Raw genomic sequence first — 23,705 nt, 5'->3', positions numbered from 1 at the left:
ACTGGTGTCTTAATTGCAGTGGATTGTGTATAGCAGCATTTCTTCTTTAGTAATGTGTTTTCATGCCTTGAGAAGGAAAGACCTACCTAATGTATAATTTCTTTCTAAGGACAGTTTATAAGCAGTGGAACCAACAATGCCAGTGATTTTCTTGTTGATAGCTGAATTATACAAAGGCTGCACTGTGATTTCAACTTCGTTTTAACACTGAAAATTACGTGTGGGCTAGAGCCCTTGTTTTAGTAGTGGATTTTGCTTTAATGCAAATAAAAGATTTTCGACTAGCTTTGATTTTCATAGTGTCTTTATTTATGAATTCTGGTAACATCTGCCTTTTTTTTGCTTATTATTAGCAGTACTGTTTACGTTAATGTAGTCTTTGTCTCTATCCAAGTTCTTATTAATGAAAAACATGAGAGAACAGACTATTTGATACCACTTTTCTCTCTCTCAAATTTGATTGAAATTAGCAAATAGATTAAAAAGCTTAGAAAAGATTTGACAAGTAAATACATATGCACATTACAGGGGATAATAGTGCAACCATATTTCCATCAAAACCAAAAGTGTATATGCATCAGAATTTTAAATTATTGCATAAATATGATTGCACGTGCATGCACACATATACCCACAAATATGTATCTGTTGGCTTTAGTTTACTAACAGACTTGCTTTACTTCATGGAGAGTCTTTTTTTCAGGATCACTCAAAGAATAATTACTCTGGCAGGCATAAGGCAATGAGAATCAATAAAGTACTCCCAGGGCAAAAATATGTAAAAGCTTTAAGAAGCATCAGAAAAATAGGCACATCCAAAACTTTGTAATATAAAAGAAGGTGACTTACCTCCCCTTTTTCTGTCCCATATTGTTATTACAAATACAGCAGAGGTTGAAATATGAAAGGAAGCAGGAATGATTTCAGAATGTTTGTCAAAAGTAGGAGTATTTAAAAAACTTAAAATAGCTGCATGAACCTACATGCTTTTGCTGACTAGAAAAAATTGGACTTTAAATTTGTTTAATGAAATACGGTGTGGCTTTTTGAATAAACTGATTCCAGTGTGATACCTGTTTTGTTGCATTAACAGCTTCTCATTAATAAACCTTCTGAAATAATGTTGGTTTCGTTTTATGTTTTATAAATTTACTTTGGTTTCTTTCTCCCCACTCTCTTCTCACAGATAAGTCAAATCTCCTAGTCTTCAGAAGCAATAGTGTTGCTGATGTACCTTCATCACCTACACTACAGAGACACAATAATGTCAACCAGATGGTCTTTCACAAAATCCGGAATGAGGACTTGATATTTGTAAGTCCATTAGTTACTTCTTCCACTGGTAGATTTAATGCACACTAAGTTTTAAAAAACTCGCTGTAAGTTTAAAAGAGCCTTATCTGAGCTAGAAGATTTACTGAGCTAGGAGATTTTACTGTAATCTTCCCTTAGTTAAAATTGTGAGAGAAAAGTTGTTTTTTTTTCCCTCCCTTTAATTCTACATTAGTTTTCTTTACTTATAGGAATGTGTAAATACGTCTTTAACAGAACTTCTTCCTCTCTGATTCTTGCAACAAGTTATTTCCTGAGGTCATTGTTGTCAGTAAAAAATAAGCAAAGATTTAAGCCATTTCTCATGTAGTTGCTTCCTTGTCCTCTCAGTTTGAATCTAGAGGTGTGCTAGCTGTGAAGATTGGCATATACATCATTTAGGGTGTTTGGTTAAGAGATCTTCTGCAAAACAGGCAGAAATTCCTGATTTTTTCCCCATCTGCTTTCTACCTTTCTTTTAGGAGGAGAGTCTTGGACAGGGAACGTTTACAAAGATTTTCAAAGGTGTAAGGAAAGAAGTGGGAGACTATGGCCAGCTCCATCAAACTGAAGTTCTTTTAAAGGTTCTGGATAAAGTGCATAGAAACTATTCTGAGGTTGGTGTGATTGTTGGCTGCTGTGTAATGTGTGTGCATGCTGTGCTAAGCATTACTGCTGTTACAATAAGTGAGTATTTTTTATATGGTAGAGGGTTATATGTTGAACCAAGCAGTGTAGACATACACTCTGGACAGTTGAAAACAATAAATAAACTACAATGCATTTTAATTTTAATAAGCTGGGTAATATATTCTAAAGGTAAGTGAAAAACAGTTGTTAAAAAGAGCAGGAGTGCAGAAATGCAAATATATTTCCTGAAGGAAAATGTGCTAATTTTGTTGTTGTTTTTTTGGGTGAATAATCAGTACACAAGCAAATGCAGTTGGAGATGGCACTAAGGAGAGTTAAAAAAATGGCTAAAGAAATAAAAGCATCAAAACCTTTCTGAAGGGTTAGGTAAGGTCTGGTAGTAGTGGACGAACTTAATAAGGTGCTATGAAGAAATAAATTGGAAACTGCATAGTGCATTATGAAAGAATGAATTGGAAACTGAATAGTGTGTCATGAATTTGTCTACAGTTTACTTGGTTAACTGAAATGGAAGAAAAGATTCCTTTTAAAATGTTGATATATACCTGCTTGCAGAAAAAGAGATTGCTAACCTCTCTGAAATGTGGATTATCAGTTATTGAAAAAAAAAAAAAAATAGACAACCCTAAACCAACCGCAAACATAAAATATATTACACAGGGTCTTTGCAGTGAGATGGAAGATAAAATGTTTAAAAAAATGCGTATGGCTTTAATAAACTACTAGAAATTATGCAATTTGTGGTGGGGGTGTTTCCAGTGATATTTATTCTCTCTAAATCTCTCTCCTTCCTCAAAGTCCTTTTTTGAGGCAGCAAGTATGATGAGCCAGCTTTCTTACAAACATTTGGTGTTAAACTATGGAGTCTGCGTATGTGGAGAAGAGAGTAAGTAAAAATTAATTCTTTTTTGTATTAATTTTATACAGACTTTGCCATTGATTTGGGGTATAAGCAGGGGAAAAGAAACAAAACAACTTGTCACACCAGCTGGATACCCAATACATGTTCACATTGCATTATTAGTCTTGGTGTCAGAACTAATTAATACAGTGACAAAGAAAACCGAGAAACTGTGTAAATACAATCTGTGTGAATAGTAAGCTGTGTAAATTACTCACAATCATATCTGTTCCATCTGAAAATCTCCATTTTGGAAAGTTTTGGCCAAGTATTTACTACACCAGTTTCTTTGCCGGAAAGCCCTTGAGTGTTTTCTCTAGTTTATTTATTGTACCATGCACAGGGACTGCATGTAAAATTTCAGGTAGATAAGTATATAATTAAAAAATATATCTAAAGACGTATATGGTTACTTATTTCTCCCTGTATTACAGCTGACCTCTACAGACAGTTCTGTTTGTGAAGGCAAGAGAATTGTTAGTTTGGCAAGACACAGTTACTAAGAAATAGGAAGAGAGGCTTACTGTTATTTTTTTCTGTGGCTTACAAACTTCGTGTACAGATTTGATGAAAATTGCTTCACATAATTATAAAAAGTTTGCATTCTATAAAATGGATGTTTGTGGCAATTCTCAGATGTCATATAGCTTCTAATTTATAGTTAGTTAACTAACGAGGTATCAAAGGAAAAGGTGGATAATACTAGAGTAATGAATCTATCCTGAAATTCCTTTATTTATTCTTGGTTTTAATTGTTACTCTTTTTACTATTTTAAATCAGACATCCTTGTACAAGAATATGTAAAGTTTGGATCCTTGGACACTTACTTGAAAAAGAACAAAAATGTTATCAATATCTTGTGGAAGCTGGAAGTAGCCAAACAGTTGGCATTAGCCATGCATTTTCTGGTAAGTAATTTATTCTTCAGTTTTGTTAATGTCTGAATTCAAATGTTTCAGGCTAATAAGTATAGAATAGCTGAGCTATTGCCCTACTTCTTGAAACTCTGGAGGGTATTTTAAAACAGGCTGGCTGTATACCATATAGCCAAGGACAGATCCTTCTTATCTTGCACAGAGTGTGATTGAATTTCCCATTAATTTTTAATGGTGTAGCATGAAATAAAAACACATTTCCAGTAAAAATTCTTTTTCTTTTTTCCAGGAATCAGTCCTTCCTGCTTTTCCCACCTCACCTCATGATGTTGAACCATAACTGTTTCCTGGTAGTGTTAGTAGTTAACCACTGGGTGGGGAAAACATTGTGCTGTTCAGACTGCTAGTACATCTTTTTTGTGCATTAGGTCCCAACCTTACAGTCGGTTTAGTTCAACAAAAAAAGCCATTATTCAAGACAGAATATGTGGTTAGATGAATCTTCCCTTTAATAGAGTTTAAATATTAAGTTAGAATCATAGAATAGTTAGGGTTGGAAAGGACCTTAAGATCATCAAGTTCCGATCCGCCTGCCATGGGCAGGGACACCTCCCACTAAACCATCTCACCCAAGGCTTCGTCCAACCTGGTCTTGAACACTGCCAAGGATGGAGCATTCACAACCTCCCTGGGCAACCCATTCCAGTGCCTCACCACCCTAACAGGAAAGAATTTCCTGCTTATATCCAATCTATATCTGTTTTAAGTGTTCCTCTGTTTTAAGTGTTAACCCATTACCCCTTGTCCTATCACTACAGTCTCTAATGGAGGGTCCCTCCTCAGCATCCTTGTAGCCCCCCTTCAGATACTGGAAGGCTGCTATGAGGTCTCCACGCAGCCTTCTCTTCTCCAGGCTGAACAGCCCCAATTTAAATTTATTAGTTCTTAGATTTATTTTAAATGGATCATACTGATGGATCAGTATCCTTCTGAGTTACTATACATTAAATAGTTTTAAACCAGAAACTTCAGGTAGATAATTTAAACGAGTGAAAATTAGCTAGAAACTGTAACTGAGAGAAATTGATGAAATGTCTGAGATTTGATCAACTTAATCTGTGGTCATTGTTTTATTTCCTGATGTTTCCCTCATGCTGTAAAGTACTGGTTCAAATACCTCTTCAACCATAAAATTTTTCTAAGTATATAAAAGATGCTTTCCTGTTCATAGGAGGATAAAGGCCTTGTTCATGGGAATGTCTGTGCAAAAAACATCTTACTTATCAGAGAAGAAGACAGGAAGTCTGGAAATCTTCCATTTATAAAACTAAGTGATCCTGGCATCAGTATTACAGTCTTGCCAAGAGATAGTAAGTCTTCGTGTCAGCTTTCTTGTTTAATGCTTTTGACTTGAAAAATAAGTTTGGGGTGGGTTTATTTTTCTGACCACTGTCTCAGGTACTTCTGTTACAAAAAGTTCCTTCTTCCGTATGTCTTTTTGAAGTAAACTCTTCAGTCTTAGTCAGCAGGTTTGAGTGTATCTTCTTTATCATCGGATAGCTACAGGAAATAAAGCCACAGTTCTCCATTGTGTGAGGTTTCTTCCTTACTGTTCTCATTTTCAACTTTTTTTTTTTCCCACTGTTAGTACTATCAGGATGCCGTTAGGTACCATGAGTAAGTCTTTTGTGTCTGCAGGTAGCTGCTGGGGTTAGTATCCTGTTATTGATCAAGATTAAATTGTCATATTTTATAGCTTGGTGAATGTCGTGGTTTAAGCCCAACTGGTAACTACACAGCCGCTCACTCACTCCCCCCGATTCCTCCCCCTGCTCCCGGAGGGATGGGGAGGGGAATTGAAAGAATGTAGACCCCACGGGTTGAGATAAGAACAGTCCAGTAACTAAGGTATAACACAAAACTACTACTGCTACCACCAATAATAATGATAATAAGTGAAGTAACAAGGTGAGAGAATATAAAACTAAAAAAGGAAAAGGAAAATAAAACAATAAACACAAGTAATGCACAATACAACCGCTCACCACCCACCGACCGATACCCAGCCCTACCCAAGCAGTGATCTGGGCCTTTGAGGTAACTCCCCCCAGTTTTTATACTGGTATGATGTGTTGTGGAATGGAAATACCCTTTTGGCTAGTTTGGGTCAGGTGTCCTGTCTCTGTTACCTTCTGGCTTCCCATGCTCCTCCTCACAGGCAGAGTATGAGACTGAAAAGTCCTTGATCGGAGTAAGCATTTCTTAGCAACAACTGAAAACATCTATGTTACCAGCGTCATTCTCAGACTGGAGTCTAAAGCACAGCGCTGCACCAGCTGCTAAGGAGTAAAATGACTGCTACTGCTGAACCCAGGACAATGAAGCTTTCAGAGCTGAAAGTAAAGAGAAACAATTCCTTGTTATGGAGTCTTTTCTGTGCCATAATGTGCCAACCTCTAGCAGAGTACTTTTTACTCTTTGCCATCTAGTTTCCTCGCAGTAGCTAGTAGGTCTCAGTAATACTGGGGGAAATGCAGAAGTTGAATCAAAAATAATGGAAATGATGTTAAAGCAGTTTCATAACATTAGGCTTATTTTACAATAAAACTAGTGGTCTTCCACTCTCATTCATAAATATCATTTTTGTAGGTATTCTGTAGTTTGAGGTATTTTAGGCAGAAACAAAAACTTGTGAAGCTGTTAGAAGCACATTGCAGAATGATATACCTAAGTATTCTGAAGTCATTTTAAAGAAATCAAATGTGTTAGAGAATTTTCTGGTTGTATTATTCATCTTAACATGATGTTTCCTTTGCATGATTGCACAGTTCTTCTTGAGAGGATACCATGGGTGCCACCTGAATGTATTGAGAATCCCAAACAATTAAGCCTGGCCACAGACAAATGGAGCTTTGGTACTACTTTGTGGGAAATCTGTAGTGGAGGAGATAAACCTCTGAGTGCATTGGATTCTTCAAGAGTAAGCATTACTGAGTCTGCAGTCATAACAGTTCTTTGAACACTTCTAATTTAAGACATCTGTTGCTGTAACTGTGTCAGCTTGTAAAGTGTTTTACCACAATAGGAAAAGAACACTTACTGCTAGTTTATCATCAGAAGTGATGATTGAGGTTTGTTTTTATGCTGTTTGTTTTTTTTTCATGGGGACAAAGTACAGTATTGCCAGTATTACCTTGTTCATGTTTCTGTTGCTTTGTTGCAGCAGCATATGACTTCAGACAAAAAGTATTCTTAACAATATACATAGATTTTAATTAGCATTGTTCTAATAATTGAATATCTTAGAGTATTTAAGACTGTGTGTGTTGCAGAAAATTCTACTGTTTTAGCTAAACCAGAAATGTTGACTATTTAAACTAGGGGCAGGGCATGGAGGGGAAACACATTCCATAAAAATATTCTTTCTTACATATTTGCTTCCTCAATTAAAAAAAAAAGATTATTGCCTTTACTACACTACAAAAAGGTTTGTAGTATTATATTTAAAATGGCTGTTACCTTCTCACAAAGCCTGTTCTGATTTCTCAGGTGTTGTAATCAGCTCTTACAATAAGCTCCAATGTCTACCTAGACTTAGTTTATAGATAACTAGGTATTTCAGAAGTTGCCCTCCTCTGCTCTACTAATACACATTCTTTAATAATACTCAGAAAGCCTTTTACAGCTGGAGGAACTTAGCAAGCTCACAGGTGGATAGAATTTTCTAACGGATCTATCCCATTGAGGTTTTATGAAATCACCAGTAAAGGAGACATCATCTTTCTCAGTATCATTCTCTATTTTCTTATCTTCCACCAGTAACTGACTTGGAATTTCTGAACTAATTACTCTAAATTATGCCAGCATAGCTGTATTGTCATCCTTGGCTTTTCACATAAATTGGTCAGATGTACATTTAATGAGATAACAAGTCTAGGTTGAGAGCTGTATCTTTTGCCTTTTACCTTTTTAATTCCAGAAACTACAGTTTTATGAAGATAGGCACCAGCTTCCTGCTCCCAACTGGACAGAACTAGCAAACCTTATAAACAACTGTATGGATTATGAGCCAGATTTCAGGCCTTCATTTAGAGCAATTATACGTGACTTGAATAGTTTGTTCACTCCAGGTGAGTCTGTGCTACAAGAAGAATACGCTAGACAAAAAGACCCTGATTCCCATTGGTTGGTGCCCTCCTTTTTGGTATTTTGATCCACAACCACTCTCCAGAGCACCCCCAGAAATCTGAGTTTGTAAGGACACTATGTGACTGTTTTAAACACTGTGTTTAGACACTCTGAACTTTTTTATTTTTTTCTAAAGGTGAACACATTAAAAGTCAGCATTATTATTCAGAGCAGTTTTCTGGTTTGATTATTGCCTGTCCCAAACATTCTAGTCTTTAAACCAAGTTTATTATGCTTCTTAACTGTCTTTTTTCTCTTAATAAAATAAATACTTTTTTTTTTTTTCAAATGGAAGATGCATGTTATTACAAGCTCATTTCTGCCCTCTGCAGCAGTGGAATTGTTGCATAATAGTTGCTAAATTTGAAATGTAATAGGCCTGTAAAAAGAGAAAATTGGGAAATTAAAGCAAGACTTGCTGTGAGTTAGGACAAGTCATCTGGCTTATTTGTAATTCATCTTTGACTGCAAATTACTATGTAGACATTTGTTATTAATACTCTGCTGAGCTTGGGGTATGCCAGGCAAAGGTATAACATGAAAAGATTATAATGTTTCTTCATCTCCTATTAATTTCTCTGTCCCTCCTGTTCCCATTCTCTCTTCTCTTCTTCCTCCTATCACTCAGATTATGAGCTTTTAACAGAAAGTGATATGTTGCCAAATATGAGAATTGGAGCACTTGGATTTTCTGGTGCTTTTGAAGATCGTGACCCAACACAGTTTGAAGAGAGACATCTTAAGTTTTTACAGCAACTTGGAAAGGTAGGATATTTTGAAATTCTCTAATTGCCTAGGAAAGAACTGTCTTTTTACCATGACCCCATATATATTATTTATATTGAAACTTTTGCTACAGAAATCAGTAATTTCAGTCACATCTGACCACAATGTGAAGTTCCTGAAAGGAGGTTGTAGTGAGGTGGGTGTCGGTCTCCACTCCCAAGCAATAGGTAATAGGACAAGAGGTAACGGCCTCAAGCTGCACCCGGGAAGGTTTAGATTGGATAGTAGGAAAAATTTCTTCACAGAGACGGTAATCAGGCATTGGAACAGGATGCCCAGGGAAGGGGTGGAATCACAGTCCCTGGAAGTGTTCAGAAACCATGTATATGTGGTGTTGGTCTTGGCAGTTTAGTGTTGGTCTTGGCAGTCCTGGTGTAATGGTTGATCTTGATGATACTGAAGGTCTTGAAAGTCTTCCAGCCTAGCTGATTTTACGATTCCTTTTAGATCTTTTTCACAATATCATTAGCTAGAATAAGGATAGATGGTGTCTACAGTGAATCAAGTCATACTGAAAGGCTAAAATCTTTTTCAGTAATGCAGAGCTGCATGTGACAGATTTTTGTTTCTTTTTTAAATACATGATATTCATTTTAAAAGGCTCCAGAACAGTCTTCCTGTCCTGGGTTCAGCAGTAGCAGTCATTTTTCCCCTTCTTGGTAGCTGATGCGGTGCTGTGTTTTGACTTTCAGCCTGGGAACAGAGCTGATAGCGATGTTTTGGTTTGGCCAAGGACTTTGTGAGCCTCATGCTCTGCCAGGGGGGAGGGAAGCCAGGAGGAAGCAGAGACAGGACACCTGACCCAAACTGACCAAAGAGGTATTCCATACCACAGCACGTCATGCCCGGGATGTAACTGGGAGTTAGCCGGAAGGGCTGGGAGACTGCAGGGCTGGAGGAGGTATGGGTCAGAGCTTGGTCGGGCTGGGGGGGGAGAGTTATCGGTCAGCTGGTGCTGAGGTGTTGTATTCTCTTCCCTTGTTATTTCGTTTATCATTATTATCATTGATGGTAGCAGTAGTGATCTGTGTTATACCTTAATTACTAAACTGTTCTTATCTCAACCTGTGGGAGTTGCATTCTTTTCGATTCTCCTCTCCGTCCCTCCGGGAGCAGGGGGAGGGCAAGAAAGGGGGGGAAGTGAGTGAACGAATTACCTGACTGGGTTTAAACCACGACACTTCCATAGAACTGGTGGAGTTCGGGGGTTTTTATGCATCCGTATTCAGGGAAGTCTGAATACGCAGTCCCTAAATTCAGTAATGTTTTTGAGATACATCTAGGCCTTGAATGTTTTAGTGTTAGAAATCTGCATTTGGTTACTACTTTTGCAAGTCACTGCAGCCTGCCTGTGTGATGCCTAGAGAGATGACCAGGTGCAGGTGGTAGATCTTCACCAAGTACCATTTTCTCAGAGTGGCTCCTTGCTGGTTTATGGTTTTTATTGGCGTGATAGCTGTATATTCCTTTGACTCCAGCTACTAGTGAAAGCAAGCATGAAGGCGAAATGGCAGAACTACTTGTGTTTGCAGATGGTTTGGTTCTAACTGTAAACAGTAGTGTAGCATAGGGAGAGGAACAGAGTGGTAGGTGATGACTGCACAAAGGAAGATGGAAAAAAACCACAGAATCATCATAGAATAGTTTGGGTTGGAAGAGACCTTATGATCATCTTGTTCCAACCACCCTGCCCTGGGGGGGGGGGGGGTGCTTCCATTGGACCAGGTTGCTCAAAGACTCATACAGCCTGGCCTTGAACACTTCCAGGGATGAAGCAGCCACAACTTCTCTGGGCAACTTGTTCCAGTGTTGCACCATCCTTATAGTGAAGAGCTTCTTCCTAGTGCCTAATCTAAATCTTTCTTCTTTCAGTTTAAAGCCATTCACCCTTGTCCTGTCACTACAGGCCCTTATAAATACAAGTCCCTCTCCAGCTTTCTTGTAGGTCCCCTTTAGGTACTGAAAGACTATCAGCCTGTCTTCATAGCAGAGGTGCTCCAGCCCCAATCATCTTTCTGGTCTCCTCTGGACTCACTTGAGTAGGTCCACATGCTTCTTGTGTTAGCCACTCTTTTTGATTCAGCCCAGCATATGGTTGGCTTTCTGGGCTGCAGGTGCACACTAAGCTTCCCATCAACAAACACCCCCAGGTCCTTCTCCTCGGAGCTGCTCTCAGTCCAGTTTCTGCCCAGCCCATAGTTGTGCCTGGGATTGCTCTGACCCACATTCAGGACCTTGCACTTGGCTTTGTTGAACTTCATGAGGTTGGCACTGGCCACCTCTCCAGCCTGTCAGGGTCCCTCTGGATGACATCCCTTCCCTTCAACATGTTGACTGCTCCGCACAGCTTGGTATCATCAGCAAATTTGCTGAGGGTTCATCAGTCCCACTGTCTGTGTTGCCAGCAAAGATGTTGAACAGCACCAGTCCCAGTACTGACCCTTGAGGAGCACCACTTTTTACCAGTCTCCACGTGCACTCTTTGAGTGCGACCATCCAGCCAGTTCCTTATCCACCAAGTCAATCTGTCAAATCCATGCCTCTCCAATTTAGAGACAAGGATGTTGTGAGGGACATCAAATGCACAAGTCCAGGTAGGTGACATCAGTCATTCTTCCCTTATCCACTAATGCCATTTCCTCATGATAGAAGGCCACCAAATTTGTCAAGCATGATTTGCCATTAGTGAAGACATGTTGGCTGTCACCAATCACCCCCTGACTGACATAAACAAAGAAAAGGAAAAAGGTAGAACATTGAAACAAATGAGGGAAGAGCCACCAAGAACTGGGGGAGAGTTAATACCTGAGAGGAGCCTAAATGAAGGGATTTTTGCAGGTGCTGCAGAAGTAGTGTGCCAGCTAACAATTTGGAAGTGCAAATGGAAATCTGTGAAGGGGGGGGGGAGGAATAAATGGACCTCAACCCCTTGATTCCTTCTGTGCTATTCAATTCCTTTCATTGAACGTGTTTCTTAACAGATGATCTGTATTCTTTTCTCTCAGGGAGGTTTTATGACATTTCACATAATTAATTGTGGTCACCTGAATGCTCATCCAGTGAGCACTGAGGCAGCATGCACAAGCACTAAGAAAGACTAAGAAAGTGGACTTGTTTTTAATTGTATTTCCATTTGTGATCTAGGGAAATTTCGGCAGTGTTGAGATGTGCCGCTACGACCCACTGCAGGATAATACTGGAGAGGTGGTGGCTGTGAAGAAGCTGCAACACAGCACAGAAGAGCATCTTAGGGACTTTGAAAGAGAAATTGAAATTCTTAAATCTCTGCAACATGATAACATTGTTAAATACAAAGGAGTATGCTACAGTGCAGGTATGTGCTATATTAAATACACCTTCATGTCAACACTTAAGTATCCATACTGAGTTCAGAGAGGCAAGTGTTTATGGAAGTCACTGACTTGTCATAACTTTACCAAGACTTAGAGAGCACAAATCAAAGTAGTGACTGCTGTGTACTACTACTCAGTACAAGGTGGGCATCTTATTCAGTCAGCTCATTGCATTATTTGATTGATTTAGAGAAAGTACCATTTTGACTAATTACCCCGTTTCTTTATCTTAGAGTGAAAGCTGTCCTAGAAAATAATTTAAGGTGAAGTGGGGAAAATGCAACCATTTTGTAACTGTTCTTGTTTTTTACTCCATGTAATATCCTGGAGTGGGTATTACCAATTCTTCTACGGCCTATATGATAAAAGACTAGACAAAAAGTTTTAGAAGCAGATGTGTTTGAGTAAATTGTTGATGCTGTTGAAGTTGATGAATGAAAGCATGGGTTCTGCCCAGGCTCTTAATGTAAAACTTAAAATCTTGAGTTAAGAATCAGACTAAGTCTTTAAAGATGGTATAATTGCTGACCAGTTGATGTCAGTTGCCATTCTGAATTTCATCTCAGCAATGAGGAGGAATTACATAAACACAGATACACACACGTGGCACTTCTGCTTTGCCTTAGCAGTAGTAGCTAAAGTATTGATTAAACTATCTTGATTAGTGACTTGGTGTATATCAAGCATATCCCAATTATTGTGTTTAAGTAACTGTCATTTCCTGAACAAATACAGTTAACTAATACATGAAAGATTGCATCGTGATGTACGTATAATTTATTTTTTGGTATTTAGACTATTTTCTATTTTATTCATGGACATTAGTAAATATATTTCAAAATTTGTCATTGGAAAATGACAGGAAAATAAAGTGTATTTTTTGTTGTTGTTATAAAAGGTCGTAGGAATCTAAGATTAATCATGGAATATTTACCATATGGAAGTTTACGAGATTATCTGCAGAAACACAAGGAGAGGCTGGACCACAAGAAGCTTTTACTGTATGCATCTCAGATATGCAAGGTAGGAAATTTCAGATGACTCACATTTTTCAAGAAATTTGTGGTTTTGGCCTTGTCTCATTTGTCTCAAAACAACCTTGGTGTATCTTTTATGTCATTGTTGGGCTACTAGTACCACATAACCCTAAAAAAAGTAGCAGTATATATTCCTGTACTCAAAAACCGGACAAAATACAGGATGCCAAGACTTGGCCTATCTGCTGACTAAGGAAGAATATACTTCATTTATTTCTGTTTATTTCATCGTTTGCTTAGCTTATATTTTGTCCCAGAGAATTAAAGCCTGTTTTCTCCCTAGCGAGAGTTGAAATAAAGTTTTGCAGGAGTTAATGCACTCATCCAGGCAAACTCTTCATGACATAGTATAACTGATTTTTCAGAACTTGGACATTCAGCTGTAAAACTACTATAACAGCATATGTTTAAGGAATTTTTGTCTAAACTGTAAATATTTGCTTATTTAGCAGAAAGAGCAAAGGTACATGATTTCTGTATGAAGAAAGAGAGGCCATTGAAGTGCTCAGAGCTGTAATAAATTATTTGCTAGTCCCATTGGTTGGTACTGAAGATCCTTAAAATTGTGAAGAGGTGGGCAAACACCTGAGCTTTATTGTGGTATCTTATTTCCTCAGAAAGAAGACTTAATGACCATCCTAGTATTACTCTGTTATTTTTCTTTAGATACAAGAAGCTACAGACACTTTAGATTTCATTCCATGTTCAGTTGTTTGGGAAAAGAAAAACAGAAAGTGGGGAAGCAGGGGGAAGAGAGAAAAGGCAGCAGGGGAAAGACATCCACACCCTTAAGGCATGTACCAGAAATATTTTTAAATTCCTTTCCCCAGTCCCCACATCAAAGACATGGAGACAGTAGCTGACCAAAGAGTATTTTTCAGTGTGTGTAGCCCATAGATATTCTGATGTCTGGTAATTCTGCTATGCAACATTTGGAGCAGAAGCTTTCCTTCTGCAGATCTTTAGAGAAGGCCTGACAAGAATCAGGCAGCAGTGTCTTTGCCAGAGCTGAGATCTTCTCCAGGAATTCAGACTTCCTTTGAAGTGAACAGAGCTTGGTAATTTCCTGCTTGAAACTGGACTGATCCAAACGTTTTGGCTACTGAGCCTGGGGCATGTGCAGAAGGATGCCACAGGCACCTTCAGCAGCAGCTAATCTCACCTGTTCATGTGTTACACTGAAGCAAAGCTGGATGGGTAGTCTTCAGCAAAAAACTCCTTGATGGGCAAGCAGTATGCAGTGTTGTGAAAGGTGTGATTTAGGGTTGCTCAAAGAATGATCATCAAAGTTAATTGGCAAGAGCAGTTTTAATACAAATTTATAAAACAAAACCAAAATTCAGTGGCAAGGTTCACTCTGTTACATTTTACATGAATGACACATACAAAGAAAAATTGAACTAAAATCAAACTGAAATTGACTGATAAGAGAGAGTGAAGGCACAAAAGGTAAGGGAGACCCTCCCATTAAGTCATGAGGTTCAGAGTAGATCCTCTTGCTTTCCACAGTCCTTATGGAGCTTAGGTGCAACTGAGTCCAATCTTAGTCTCAGACTTGGGCAATGGTTTATGTCTGATGGAACAAATACAGGGAATAAAGAAATCCTCCTGTGGCATCATGAAGCTCAGAGTAGACTTGCTTGCTTTCTAAAGTGATGGAGCCTAGGTGCGGCTGGGTCTACTCTTAGTCGCAGACAAGGTTACAAGTGAATTAATTCACCACAGATGGCTTTTACTAGCAGCAATCTGCAGTTTCAGGGTGGATCTTAACATTTATGAAGTCAGTAAATAGGATTTACTGCACTTGCTATGTCAGTTTATATACACATGCATGCACTTACAGTCACAAAGACGTATAAGGATACTGGTTAAAAACTGCCCTAGAAGTCAGTCAAATGTTCATATCAAATGTCTTGACATTCCTCAGCAGGTAAGGGTTGAGCCTCGAGGAGTGGGGGGACTTCAGCCCAGATGCGTTTGTCAGCTTTTGATGACAGTCTCTGATTATTGCCAATGTGGAGAGTTCATGAGCTCTGAGATATGTGCCATCCAGAAGGAGATGCTGGTTGCAGCGTGCTGCAGTCCAGGAGAGCTCAGGGGTGCTCACTTATGCCTGCTGTTCATAGGGTTGCAAGATGATTCACTTTAGGCATTAGTAAATTTCTGACCTGAATACAACATGGGTCAGTAACTTCAGTAACAGTGCTACCATTCTGCTCAGGCTGTGAACAAAGGAAGGAGTGTTCCAAGGCTGTAAGGAGAATGACTAATTATCCCCAGTCTCTCTTCTCACCTTAGCCAGGGAACTGGAGTCCCTGGTACGATCAGTGCCTCCCTTCTTAGCCATTCAAGAGTTCCTGTTACAGTCAAGAGGCACTTCACTGCCCAACTGATTACACAAAAGCCATGAGGATTCCTGAGGTTGTAGAGCAGCCCAGAGGGTGGATGGGGAGATGCACCAGCACATGAGGTTGGGAAACAGAAAATGTTAACAAGTCTGTGACAAGTGTCAGTCTTTAAACAGAGAGGAAGGATTGAACATGTGACCACCTACTCAGAGGATTGAAAGATCCTCTAACGTGTGTCTCGAAGTCATTCTCCAGTAACAGACATAAGAAATTCTCAGTACTACTTCTGCAACAAAATAGCTGTTAACTATCAGTGCTGGTAAGTCACTGAAAACAGTTTTCCTTTAAGCAAACACCACCAACTAGGATGACAGTGAGAGTGAATCAATCTATCATAGAATAAAGATGCAACAGTGGTTTTTGAACACACAAAGTCAGCCGCTTACCTGTTTCATTCTGTGACCTGAAGGGTTGTAAGGTGCCTGCACTTTTCGCTCTCATAATAATCTGTGAAGCTTGCAAATGTAAGTCTTCAGGCCCATTCGGAAGACTGAAGGAACAGCAGTGGCAATGTGTCTCTGGACCCTGGTCTATGAGACAGAGGTATCCGATAGGAGGGCTGGAAGGTGGATTTTCGCTTTTGCAGGCAGTGCAAGGATGACAGGAAACCATGGGAAAGGACCTGAATATAAAAGGCACAAAGAAAAAGTTTTTAATGTATGTGCGCACCTACACACATATAAAAGAAGCATCCAAATATTAGTAGACTTAAGAATGACAATGAAAAATCAAAATAGCAGTTGAAATGACTGTTTCGTAAGTACCAAGCGCCAGTCAAGAGAGAGATAGAATACACCTTCTGAAGATACGTAAGTGGGAAGACACCCTGCTTTCAAGTGCAAAGCATGGGTACACAGTGTGGAAATGTGGGAAGTCCATAATGGACTTGATCTTAAAGAAGCATCTTCACTTCTAATGGAAGCAGTCTAAGAATTACAGCGTTTATGTCTTGTTTTGCGTTGTTGCTGTACAACCTGCAAAGCAATGTGTAGTATTCTGTTATTTCAAAACAATTAAAAACATGAGTACCTAGTATTATGAAAATGGGATATAAATGTTTTTCCTTCTTCTTTTAGTTGATCATATTTCTCCCTTTCCTTTAGCTGTTTTTGCTTCTCCTGCAATGTTTGCTCTTTCAGCATCTCATATTTCTTCTTTCTGCTGTGCATTTCTGTCACTCTGTTATTTTGGGTTATTAAATCAAAAATCTTTCTCCTTCTGCCTTGCAGCTTTTCTCTCAAATGTATGAGAGAAAATACATGAGGGTTAAGATGTGTTTGCTTGCTTGCTGTATTTTAGTTCCTTGCTACTATACCAGGAAAAGGTTCTTGACTTAAAGGTGTAATTTTTTGTGTGCATATCTTGTAGTGTGAAAAGCAGCATTTTCATAAACAGCGTTTGCTAGTGGTGATGTTTCTGTAGGTATAAATCAGTGCAGCTGCGACGTGGTGCAGCTTGTGCCACTAGTACAGCTTGTCTGGTGGCAAGCAATTGGACTCTGTCCTTAACGTCAAAGAATCTTGACAATAGAATGGCAAGTTACTTCTTTGTGCATCTGGCAGTTAACTGCCTATCAAAACTTCAGGCTGTGCTCAGGGGAAGGAGTGTTCCAAGGCTTTCAGGGGGATGACTCATTATCCCCATTCTTGCTTCTCACCTCAGACAGGGAACAGGAGTCCCTGGTACGATCAGTCCTTAGCCATGTGAGAGTTCCTGTTACAGTCAAGAGGCACTTCACTGCCAAACTCGTTACGCCTTTAATAGGCAGTTAACTTCTCCATGCACCTAGTTTTTGGATATTCTTTTTTTTATCTTTTGGTCCTGCATTTTGTTTGTGCTGGCTGATAGGAGAAGATAGGAATTAAGAAAAAAATCCATAATCAAGAAGAAAAAAAGACAGTTTTCCATCTCTTAGTGTTTAAACTGCTTCATGTTTTCCTGCTGCAGAGTCCAACTTTAATGAAGCATTTGAAATCACAGTTAAACTCAATTCCATTGTTAGATTAGTGCCACGGGATTATGATCTCCACTTAGAATTTGCATGTTTTCAATTTTATACCACTCTTAGGTCAGGTATTTTCGGGCGAACAGAAAGATTACTGTAATTGAAAGAACTTTAGGACTGTTTAAGTACAGCATGTAGTAGCAAGAAAAAGTTACATCATTTACATAGACCGATTGTATCAGAAACCCAGGGGTGTCACTTGGAAAAACCTGGGTGTGGTGTTTTTCAGGATAGCAGTGGATAGGCAGGTAATGAAAAATTAGCGTCATTTTTGAACGAGTTTGGAGTTGGGTGTGAGTAGTCGGCGATGCCACCTAGCGGCGCAAGGAGGTAGCGAGACCCTGAGGGGAAGGTCAGGCTTCGAAGTCAACGATTTCTGAGGCTTCTCACTTTAAAGAAAAGAGAGAGAGAGAGAAATAAATCTTTAAGTATTAATAGTATAACTTTAATGTTCGTAAATTTCAGTTCAACAATACTCTTAGTTTAATTTATTACTTTTTCACTTGTGTTGTCACAGTGAGATACTTTCTTCTGAAACTGACAGCTTGCTTTGTATTTCCTTTTTCATATGATTTGGGTGTCTCAACACTGTGCAGGGTCTACTTCTGTGCACCATTTATTGCTCTGTAAGGAAGATGTTCTGATTTGTAGTAATGCCACTACACACTGGCTTCTGCTGCGTTTCATTGTTATCAAAAAGGATTGCGTACATTGGTAAAAAGGGATCAGCAGCAGCAAGAGAAGACATGGCTTCAGGCTAATGCTTTGTTACAGCAACCCATGGAAATACAACAATAAGCATAACTTTGCTGATGAATAATGGTCCACATGGAAGAGAAACACACAGGTGGGAAATCTGTCAGAGAATAGTTTCCAAATTCTGGTAATCATAATGTAAAGTTTCAGAAAGCAGAAGTACAAACTGAAGAAAAGATTAAATGAAATGTGTAAATAGGACAGTCTTCGCGTCTGCCCTGGATTGTGTAGTTTAGCCCAAAATTTGGTTTTCCTTCTGTCACCAACAAACTGCATTTGGCCGCAGAAGGGAGCTGTAACAGCTGTCCAGTTATGTAATGAAAAAGCACTTGCCTCTGGCACATGTTTAGTCTATCTTCTTTCAGGTAAGAGAAATCCCTGCACTTGGAAAAAGTAACTCCTCAGAGAAGACAAATGTCCAAGCATACCAATTTTGGTAACAGTCATTACCAAATGACTTAAACTTTGAGTTTAATTCGCCCCTTAAAGGAAAGTGCAACTACGTAATGGTAAAAGTAACTTTCTGTTGTGTTTGTGAACTTTCTGTCTAGGGCATGGAGTATCTGGGCACAAAAAGGTATGTTCACCGGGATTTAGCAACAAGGAATATCTTAGTGGAAAATGAGAACAGAGTTAAAATTGGAGATTTTGGATTGACAAAAGTCTTGCCACAAGACAAAGAATACTACAAAGTAAAGGAACCTGGTGAAAGCCCTATATTTTGGTAAGTCTTGTTTTGATGTACGAAATTGTGACATGTTTTCAGTTTTTACAATTTCATAGAATCATAGAATGGCTAGGGTTGGAAAGGATGTTTAGATCATCTAGTTCCAACCCCCCTGACATGGGCAGGGACACCTCACACTAAACCATGCCACCCAAGGCTTCGTCCAGCCTGGTCGTGAACACTGCCTGGGATGGAGCATTCACAACCTCCTTTGGTGACGCATTCCAGTGCCTCACCACCCTAACAGGAAAGAATTTCCTCCCTATATCCAATCTAAGCTTCCCCTGTTTAAGTTTTAACCTATTACCCCTTGTCCTGTCACTACAGTCCCTAATGAAGAGTCCCTCCCCAGCATCCCTGTAGGCCCCCTTCAGATACTGGAAGGCTGCTATGAGGTCTCCACGCAGCCTTCTCTTCTCCAGGCTGAACAGCCCCAACTTCCTCAGCCTGTCTTCATATGGGAGGTGCTCCAGTCCCCTGATCATCCTCATGGCCCTTCTCTGGACTTATTCCAACAGTTCCATGTCCTTTTTATGTTGAGGACACCAGAACTGCACACAATACTCCAGGTGAGGTCTCACAAGAGGAGAGTAGAGGGGCAGGATCACCTCGTTTGAGGTCATGCTCCTTTTGATGCAGCCCAGGATACCATTGGCTTTCTGGGCTGCAAGCGCACACTGAAGCCGGCCCATGTTCATTTTCTTATAGACCAACACCCCCAAGTCCTTCTCTGCAGGGCTGCTCTGAATCTCTTCTCTGCCCAACCTGTAGCTGTGCCTGGGATTGCTAAGATCAGGTGTAGGACCTTGCACTTGGCTTGATTAAACTTCATGAGGCTGGAATCAGCCCACCTCACAAGCGTGTCGAGGTCCCTCTGGATGGCATTCCTTCCCTCCAGGGTATCAACCGAACCACACAGCTTGGTGTCATCGGCAAACTTGCTGAGGGCGCACTCAATCCCACTGTCCATGTCAGCGACAAAGATGCTGAACAAGACCGGTCCCAACACCGATCCCTGAGGGACTCCACTCGTTACTGGTCTCCAGACGGACATTGAGCCATTGACCACAACTCTTTGTGTGCGGCCATCCAGACAGTTCTTTATCCACCGAGTGGTCCATCCATCAAATTGATGTCTCTCCTATTTAGAGACAAGGATGTCGTGTGGGACAATGTCAAACGCTTTACACAAGTCCAGGTAGATGACATCAACTGCTCTACCCCTGTCCATCAGTTCTGTAGCCCCATCATAGAAGGCCACCAAGTTGGTCAGGCAGGATTTCTCCTTAGTGAAGCCATGCTGGCTGTCACCATGCACCTTGTTGTTTTTCATGTACCTTAGCATGCCTTCCAGGAGAATCTGCTCCAAGATTTTGCCAGGCACAGAGGTGAGACTGACTGGTCTGTAATTCCCTGGGTCATCCATTTCCCCCTTCTTGAAAAGGGGGGTTATATTTCCCTTTTCCCAGTCATCGGGAACTCCACCTGACTGCCATGATTTCTCAAATATGATGGCCAGTGGTTTCGCAGCTTCATTCACCAGCTCCTTCAGGACCCATGGATGGATCTCATCAGGTCCCATGGACTTGTGCACGTTCAGATTTTTAAGATGGTCTCGAACCAGTTCCTCTCCTACAGTGGTCCCAAGGTCTTCATTCTCACAGTCCCTGCGTCTGCCTTCGAAGACTTGGGTGGTTTGGTCAGAGCCTTTGCCAGTGAAGACTGAGGCAAAGAAGTCATTCAGAACCTCAGCCTTCTCCAAATCCTGTGTAGCCAGTTCTCCTGAGAGCTTCCTGAGGGGGCCTACATTCTCTCTAGTCTGTTTTTTATTTGCTATGTACCTGTAGAATCCCTTCCTGTTATCCTTAACATCCCTAGCCAAGTTTAATTCTATCTGGGCCTTAGCTTTCCTAACCTGGTCCCTAGCTTCCCGGACAGCATCCCTGTACTCTTCCCAGGCTGCCTGTCCTTGCTTCCACATTTTATGAGCCTCTTTTTTTCCTTTTAATTTTCCTCAGGAGCTCCTTATCCATGCAAGGAGTCTCCTGGCCCTCCTGCTGCACTTTCTTCCGGTTGGGATGCAGCACTCCTGAGCTTGTAGCAGGTGATCCTTGAATATCAACCAACAGTCTTGGGCCCCTCTGCCCTCTAAGGCTATATCCCATTGAACCATACTAAGCAGGTTCCTGAAGAGGCCAGAGTCTGCTCTTTTGAAGTCTAGGGCTGTGAGCTTGCTGCACGCTCTTCTCACTGTCCTGAGGATCTCAAATTCGACCATCTCGTGATTGCTGCATCCAAGGCTGTCCTGAAGCGTCACATTTCCAATGAGCCCTTCCCTGTTGGTGAGCACGAGGTCAAGCACGGCACCTCTCCTTGTCGGCTCCTCTATTACTTGCTGAAGGAAGTTGTCTTCCACACAATCGAGGAACCTCCTGGATTGCTTGTGCTGGGCCGTACCGTCCTTCCAACAGATGTCAGGGTGGTTGAAGTCACCCATGAGAACAAGGGCCTGTGAGCGTGAGGCTTTTCCTATCTGTCTATGGAGTACTTTATCCGCAGGTTCTCCTTGATCAGGTGGTCTGTAACAGATCCCCACAGTAATGTCTCCCATAGCTATATTCCCGTTAACCCTGACCCACAAACTCTCTGTGGACTGCTCACCTGTCCCCAGACACAGTTCCATACTCTCCAGCCTATCCCTAACATAAAGGGCAACTCCCCCTCCCCGCCTGCCAGGCCTGTCTATTCTAAAGAGCCTGTAACCTTCCATTCCAACACTCCAGTCATAGAAGCCATCCCACCATGTTTCTGCAATGCCTATTATATCATGCCCCCATAGACGTGCACACATCTCTAATTCCTCTTGTTTGTTCCCCACGCTACGGGCATTTGTATAGAGGCATCTGAGCCGAGCTCCAACTGAAGCTGGCTCACTGGCTGGAGCGGCTGGGATATCTCTACATTGCTCCAAGCATTTATTATAGGTTCTGGCAACTGACTGGGTGAGTTGGGATGGAATGATGCCCCCCTCCCCCAACACATCTAGTTTAAAGCATCCTTGACCAGCCTGGCAAGCCTCATACCAAAACTGCTCTTTCCCTTCTTTATCAGACCAGCTCCACCAGCCTCCACTAGATCTGGCCTACAAGCTTGGGTCCCATGTTCAAGACACCCAAACCCCTGACTATGACACCACCCTTTTAACCATTTATTAACCTGGCTGATCGTCCTAGCTTTTTTAGGTCCTCCCCTTCATCCTGGAGAATTGATGAAAAGACTATCATCTGAGCTCGAGAGTTCCTAACCACCTCTCCCAGGGCTCTGTAGTCTTTCTTTATGTTCCCCAGACTACTACTACCTATATCCCTTGCACCCACATGGATCACTAGAAGTGGGTAATAGTCCGTGAGACTTACTAGAGCAGGCAGCCTCTCTGCCACATCCCTGATCCATGCCCCTGGTAGGCAACACACCTCCCTTGAGACTGGGTCAGGCCGACAGACGAGTGCTTCTGTCCCCTTCAAAGTCGAGTCCCCTACTACTACGACCTGCCGCTTTTTCCTGGCAGCATCATTACAGATCTTTACCAGTGCATCAGCCAAATTGTTTTGCATATTGTGGAGTTTTTAAGTACAAACTCAGGCCAGTTGCCCAGCGTTGTGAAAGTCACTTGCATGGGACTTTTCAACATACTTAAAACAAACAAACAAGCCAACCAAAAAATTACCCGAATGTTGAAAAGAAGTAGATGCAACATGAAAAGTATTCAAAGATAAAGGAAATCTTAAAGGGCTTGTTTCCCAGGATGCTTTAAAATTATGGACCTTTTGGTTCCCTAAACGCTAGCCATACATATTCTCTAGCTGAGATCTGTTGGGTAGGGCCTCTGTTGACCAAGTGGAGTTAAATCCCTGTTGTGGTTTAGACTCAGCCAGTAACTCAGCAAGATGCAGCCACTTGCTCACACTCCCCCTTCCCCTATTCCCCAGGGCAGAATGGGGGGGAGAATCAGAAGAATATAAACCCCACGGGTTGAGGTAAGAACAGTCCAATACCTGAAATAAAGTAAAATATAGTGATAATAGAAAGAATACCAATCATAATAATAGGAAACAACAAGAGAAGAAATGAAAGCTCAGAAAACACAAGTGAAGTGCAATAGAATTGCTCATCCCCCACCGACCGATACCCAGCCCAACCTGAGCAGTGATCTAGCCCTTCCAGGTAACTCCCCCCAATTTATATACTGGGCATAACATGCTGTGGTATGGAATACCCCTTTGGCTAGTCTGGGTCAGGTGTCCTGTCTCTGCTTTCTCCCGGCTTCTTGTGCCCCTCCTTACTGGCAGAGCATGAGAGGCTGAAAAGTCCTTGATCAGGGTAAGTGCTACTGAGCACAACTGAAACATCAGTGTGTTATCAGCATTGTACTCTGACTAAATCCAAACCACATCACTGCACCAGCTATTAGGCATAAAAATAACTGCTACAACAGGACAATCCCACAGATTGTAATTAGCAAGGACAAGATGCTGGGTTGAATATTCAGGTAGATGTCTGTATTTGGGTGTGAAGCTTCCAGAGAAGGCCTGAGTTACTCCAAAATGCAGTAATGCTGCAATGAGCTCTGCTTTGCTTGGAAAAGAAGAACATTTTGCATAGCTTCTGACAATGATGAAAGGATACTTACTGGCTGTAACTGACTT

General features: G+C 40.8%; 1 protein-coding gene across 5 annotated transcripts in view; it reads left to right on the top strand.

The window, feature by feature from the left end:
- The window catches only part of JAK2 (Janus kinase 2), a 68,805-nt gene that overhangs the window by 36,693 nt on the left and 8,407 nt on the right, over positions 1-23,705 (top strand). For all 5 annotated transcript variants that reach the window (XM_057398345.1, XM_057398347.1, XM_057398346.1 and 2 more), the window contains 11 exons: positions 1,187-1,314; positions 1,794-1,928; positions 2,761-2,848; positions 3,645-3,772; positions 4,971-5,109; positions 6,568-6,719; positions 7,719-7,869; positions 8,556-8,692; positions 11,858-12,047; positions 12,965-13,089; positions 18,824-18,996. In XM_057398345.1, the coding sequence (XP_057254328.1) occupies positions 1,187-1,314; positions 1,794-1,928; positions 2,761-2,848; positions 3,645-3,772; positions 4,971-5,109; positions 6,568-6,719; positions 7,719-7,869; positions 8,556-8,692; positions 11,858-12,047; positions 12,965-13,089; positions 18,824-18,996 (1,546 nt within the window). The remainder of the gene's footprint in view (positions 1-1,186; positions 1,315-1,793; positions 1,929-2,760; positions 2,849-3,644; positions 3,773-4,970; positions 5,110-6,567; positions 6,720-7,718; positions 7,870-8,555; positions 8,693-11,857; positions 12,048-12,964; positions 13,090-18,823; positions 18,997-23,705) is intronic.

The sequence above is a fragment of the Pezoporus wallicus genome, unplaced genomic scaffold (genome assembly GCF_028554395.1).
Source record: "Pezoporus wallicus isolate ANWC-B61680 ecotype Strahan unplaced genomic scaffold, APGP_CSIRO_Pwel_v1 contig_13414, whole genome shotgun sequence".
Lineage (NCBI taxonomy): Eukaryota > Metazoa > Chordata > Aves > Psittaciformes > Psittacidae > Pezoporus > Pezoporus wallicus.
Note: the sequence above shows the minus strand (reverse complement) of the source record. Positions and strands in the feature narration are given on the sequence as shown.